Here is a 5,665-nt window from a genome sequence, read left to right as displayed (position 1 = left end):
CGCCACTATTTTCATCATCACCACCATTATGATCATCGAGTCACCTTTGTAATTACCACCACCACTATTGTCATCACCGCTGCCACCATCGTCACCGTCAACACCACCACCACTAACATTATCACAAACACAATTACCACCATCGTAACCGTCACCATTATTACCCTTACTGTTTTTTTCTTTTTTATTATAATTTAAATAGTGATGATCTAAACAATAACTAGAAGTAAAGGCAAGACTCTTCTTTATAAAACTTGCTTAAATTTATAATAGAAAGCAATAAATAAAAATAGATCCAAACAAAGAATATATTAAGTTATGGGTTGCTTGTCTCATTTGCAACCCTAACAATTAGGGATGCAAACAGATTGGAACCCTAACAGCTAAATATTTGGAGAATCGGATCTCAAACAACCAAAAAATTGTAAAACCTCCATTATAGATCTCACCCATTTGCATCCCTAATAACTATAAATTATTAAGGAAAAAAGAACCAATAAAAAAATAAAATAAAAAGAATGGTAAGGGACCAACAATCCATGCTAGCACGGACTGATGCTCCACACCCCCACACAAACACATGATCCAAATATTCCCTTAATTAAAAGTAAAGGCAAGTCACTTATTTATAAAATATGCTTAAATTTATATTTGTAAGCATAAATAAAAACAAATCCAAACAGGCCTTAAATTAAATCATGAGTTGCTCGTCTCATTCAGCTAAATATATGAAGCAACCAGAAATTATAGACCTGACCCATTTGCTAAGAATAAACCACAGGATTGGTTTAAAGCAACGCAACTCATGTTTTTTTTTAAGGCAAGTTAGGGTTAAGCCGACCCCTACCACTACCAGTGATACAACTATACCATTGGGTTTTGAACCTGTCACGTCCCAACAAGGTGAGGTGCACTAGCTGCTCCTACCTGACAAACATAGCTCCCGTTGGTATCAAGCAACTCATTTTTTGGAAAATGATTCGGCATCCTCACCGTCTACAATATTCACAAAGACCATGAGGTCTTGTGAAATGAATCAATGGACGGTGAAGATGTCAAATCACTTAAGTGATTTGACAGATCACCTGATCTGATCTCGTGTTTTTTCACAGTCTAACAAACAACAAATATCCTATTTAACTAACACAAATGCTTGATTATGGTCTCTCTCTCTCTCTCTCTCTCTCTCTAGACTAGGGGTGTCAATGGGTCCGGTTTGACCCACACCAAACCCTATAGGGTTCAGGTTTGATGAAAAATAAGAAAGTTCAAATAGAATCTGAGTTGGACCCAAAGGATCCGATTAATATATGGAGCCAGATATAGTTTGTGAACTTTCATACCAGATCTGAGCCCGACCCAAGTTTCGACTAAGATCCTCAAATTTTCAATGTAAAAACGATAAAAAAAATATAAATTTACCAGGTATGGTCCGAATCTGGTTCATGTAATCCTTATAGGATACTGGTATGGTTTCTCTTATGGTGGGTGCAATTGGATTGGAGTCGGATCCAAACTGGATGCCAGCATCAGAAATCAAGTTTGGGTCTGGTTCCACCTGATTAATCTGAACCAAACTTGACCCGTTGAGATCATCTTGGATATGAGATCCAAAGGCAATCAAATGCACCGTTAATGACACCAAATGGCTGACCTTAGATTAGGTATTAGAAGCAAATACCTCTAATCAAGGTCCGTAAGCAGATGGCAGTGACCGGCCTTGAGCCCGAGTTTGAACAATATCCAAACCATTTATATGTGAAAGGCAGATCTTAGAGACTGGAAATCAAATTTGACACAGGTAAGCCCAGATCCATCTCTTCATGCAAAGGCTAAATCTGACGTGAATGCCTCTGTCCTCATGGGTCAGAGGTGGGATTTAGCCTTTCCAAGAATCATCTAACGGGTGTCAACGGGTTGGGTTTGGTTCAGACCCAGATGGAACAAGACTTTGACCAGATTTTTGGGTATAATTTTGGGTCCAGACTCGAGTCTACCTGAATCCGATAAAAACTACATGAACCAGACCCGGTAAAGTAATATTTTTATATAATTTTTACATTGAAAAAATGCTGGTCTTAATCAGAACTCGGGTCGAATCCGGCTCTGGTATAAAATTTCTCAAACTATACCAGGGTCCATGTATTAATACGACCTTCGGGTCCGGACCTGAGTCTTAATCGGGTCTTCTTATTCGTCACCATATATACCCGGAACCTATAGGGTTTGGTCCTGGTCGGGTCTGGCCCGACCATTGACACCCTAGTTCGGATCCATTATGCTGCATTTATTTTACATCCCGGTGATAACCGTAGCCACCAATTTTGCCGAGCTTATGAAAATTTATCGTGGAATTTTCATAAAACCCATATTTTAACAAAAAAATGATATTTTCAAAATATCATTCATCTTGAAAATATCAGCTTTTAACACGATATTAAGATGATAGAAACACATATTACACTTATATACACCAACATTTTCTTGACAGAAGCGCTTTCTGCACACATGTACATCAACATTTTCTTGGAAAAACTTAATTTTTGAAAACATGGTGAGAATTTTTCATTGAGGATATTTCCCGTTGAATGAGATCTAAGAGTTGTGAACATAGTCACGTCACGAATATCGCGCTTTTACCATGATATTTTCAGAGGGAGACATTGTAGTTATAGCAAGAAAAATGCTATATTTGCAAAATATTCCTTGTTCTGAAAGCACCGCATTTTAACCCGGAATTAACACGATAAAACCATTTTTCTCTAGTTTTTGCATTATTAATATTTACATATTATTATATATATTATATGTATTTATATTTTTATATTTAACCGATCTTTTCCCAAAAAGGAGATTTGAGACTGTGGTGATAACGATTACTTGGATTAAATTGATAACTAATGTTGATCCCCAAAAAACTGACATGGTTATCTTGTTTAGGGAAATACGTCTTTTGCATCACAGAAATACCATAAAGACCTCCAAAATTCCCACGGTAAGCCAGACTGCTACAGTCATTTTGAGCATCTATGTTGCCATTTGTACCCTTCTCCCACCCTTACCAAACCTCCCTCTCTCTCTTTGTGAATACCCTGAGTAACAAAGCAGCCTCTCATCTTGCTCCTGGTTCATCATCTCCCTCTGCTGTTCTCAAGAGGTTGGTAAGCCTTGTACATCACTCACCTATTTTCCTTCGTTTTCTATTGCCCTCCATGAAAAGAATTCTGCAGATTCTGCTGCACTATCACCAACCCAATACAAAGAAGCCATATCTGTAGATACCACCATGACCAAAATCTGAAAAAACTCATCCATAATTGTAACCCTCTATTGGGTATCTTTTAGATCTGCTATACACTCAATAGAAACTGGGTGGTCATATCAAAAAGTGGGTGGTTTACCAATGGGTTCGACTCCAAGATTCAGATTTTTGGTGTTGGTTCTGTGTTTGATCTTGAATTCTGGAGATGGGTTCTACCTCCCAGGTAGTTACCCCCACAAGTACTTGGAAGGGGATACGCTATCTGTCAAGGTGAATTCCATAACTTCAGTTGAAACAGAGATGCCCTTTAGCTATTACAGCTTGCCCTTCTGCAAGCCCCAGGACGGGATCAAGGACAGCGCTGAGAATCTCGGCGAGATTTTGATGGGCGATAGGATTGAGAATTCCCCTTATCAATTCAAGATGCGGCGCAACGAAGCCGACATCTTTCTCTGTAAAACCGACCCCCTTACAGCAGACCAGGTCAAGTTGCTCCAGCGTAGGATAGATGAGATGTATCAGGTGAACCCGATTCTCGATAACCTTCCAGCGATTCGCTACCCGAAGAAGGATGATTATTACCTCAGATGGACGGGGTACCCTGTCGGGTATCACGCTTCGAATGCATACTATGTGTTCAATCATTTGAAGTTCACTGTGTTGGTTCATAAGTACGAGGAGAGCAATGTGGCTAGGGTCATGGGAACGGGGGATGCTGTGGAGATGATCCCGCCAGTGGAGAAGAAGGGAAGTGAAACGCCTGGTTATATGGTTGTGGGATTTGAAGTTGTCCCCTGTAGCCAACAGCATGATCTAAAGCTGGTTAAGAATATGAAAATGCATGATAAGTACCTGTCTGCCATAAACTGTGATCCATCTACGCTAACAATGGTAGTGAAGGAGGGGCAGCCTATAGTGTTCACTTACGAGGTTTCGTTCGTCGAGAGTGATATCAAGTGGCCGTCAAGATGGGATGCTTATTTGAAGATGGAAGGATCGAAGGTGCACTGGTTTTCAATCCTCAATTCTCTCATGGTCATTACATTTCTTGCGGGTATAGTTTTTGTGATCTTCCTAAGAACCGTTCGGCGTGATCTCACGCGTTATGAAGAGATGGATAAAGAAGCACAGGCACAGATGACTGAGGAGCTCTCCGGATGGAAACTTGTTGTTGGAGATGTATTTAGAGCTCCGGAGAATCCTTTCCTTCTTTGTGTAATGGTGGGTGATGGAGTTCAGATTCTTGGTATGGCGGTAGTGACAATTCTTTTTGCTGCTCTTGGTTTCATGTCCCCGGCTTCACGAGGAACACTGATTACCGGCATGCTGTTCTTCTTCCTTGTTCTTGGGATATTGGCTGGTTATGTTGCTGTTAGACTGTGGAGAACGATAAACTGTGGTGATTGCTCTGGGTGGATATCAGTTTCTTGGAGTGTTGCTTGCTTCTTTCCTGGCATCGCGTTTCTGATTCTCACATTCCTAAACTTTCTGTTATGGGGCAGTCACAGCACTGGAGCCATCCCCTTCTCCTTGTTCATTATCCTGCTTTTGCTTTGGTTTTGCATCTCTGTGCCGCTTACGCTTGTGGGTGGATATCTTGGAGCAAAGGCTCCACACATCGAGTACCCTGTCCGAACCAATCAGATTCCTAGAGAAATACCTGCTCATAAGTACCCCTCATGGTTGCTTGTTCTTGGAGCCGGTACACTTCCTTTTGGCACACTTTTTATCGAGCTCTTCTTTATAATGTCAAGCATATGGATGGGCCGTGTTTACTATGTTTTTGGATTCCTGTTTGTCGTGTTGATTCTGCTCGTTGTTGTCTGCGCTGAAGTTTCGCTTGTTGTCACTTACATGCATCTCTGTGTGGAGGACTGGAGGTGGTGGTGGAAGTCATTCTTTGCTTCTGGTTCCGTTGCTATTTACATCTTTCTGTATTCCATCAACTACCTCATCTTTGATCTTCAGAGTCTAAGCGGCCCAGTTTCTGCCACCCTATACATTGGGTACTCGCTTCTCATGGTTTTGGCGATTATGCTGGCTACTGGGACTGTAGGGTTCCTTTCTTCTTTCTGGTTTGTGCATTTCCTTTTCTCATCTGTCAAACTAGACTGAGGACAGCAGGGCAAGATGCTTCACCCGAGGAGAAGAGGACCATGGCTCAAGTTCATTTTCAGCAAGTAGCTAGATCTAGTTTTGCGGACGATCCGTGCATTGTTTCTTTCTTCAAAATTATGTAATTGAATGATCAGATATGAATAACGTATTTTTAGTTCAAATTTCGCAAATTTTAGTTTTAACCTTGCATTTTGCTTTGCTGACTAACCTTAAAAAGACTGTGTAGGTGATGGGAACGCTTGATAGACACTTATAAATCCTAATATGAATTATGATTTTGGCAAC

The 5,665-nt window shown here is 40.6% G+C and overlaps 1 protein-coding gene across 1 annotated transcript; it reads left to right on the top strand.

The window, feature by feature from the left end:
* The first annotated feature begins 3,403 nt into the window (after positions 1 to 3,403).
* Positions 3,404 to 5,377, top strand: LOC149838605 (transmembrane 9 superfamily member 11-like). The gene has a single exon (XM_090008281.1). The coding sequence runs from the start codon at positions 3,404 to 3,406 to the stop codon at positions 5,375 to 5,377; it is 1,974 nt and encodes a 657-aa protein (XP_089864407.1).
* Positions 5,378 to 5,665: the final 288 nt, after the last annotated feature.

This window comes from Nuphar pumila, chromosome 5 (genome assembly GCF_984573655.1).
Source record: "Nuphar pumila chromosome 5, dmNupPumi1.hap1.1, whole genome shotgun sequence".
Lineage (NCBI taxonomy): Eukaryota > Viridiplantae > Streptophyta > Magnoliopsida > Nymphaeales > Nymphaeaceae > Nuphar > Nuphar pumila.
Note: the sequence above shows the minus strand (reverse complement) of the source record. Positions and strands in the feature narration are given on the sequence as shown.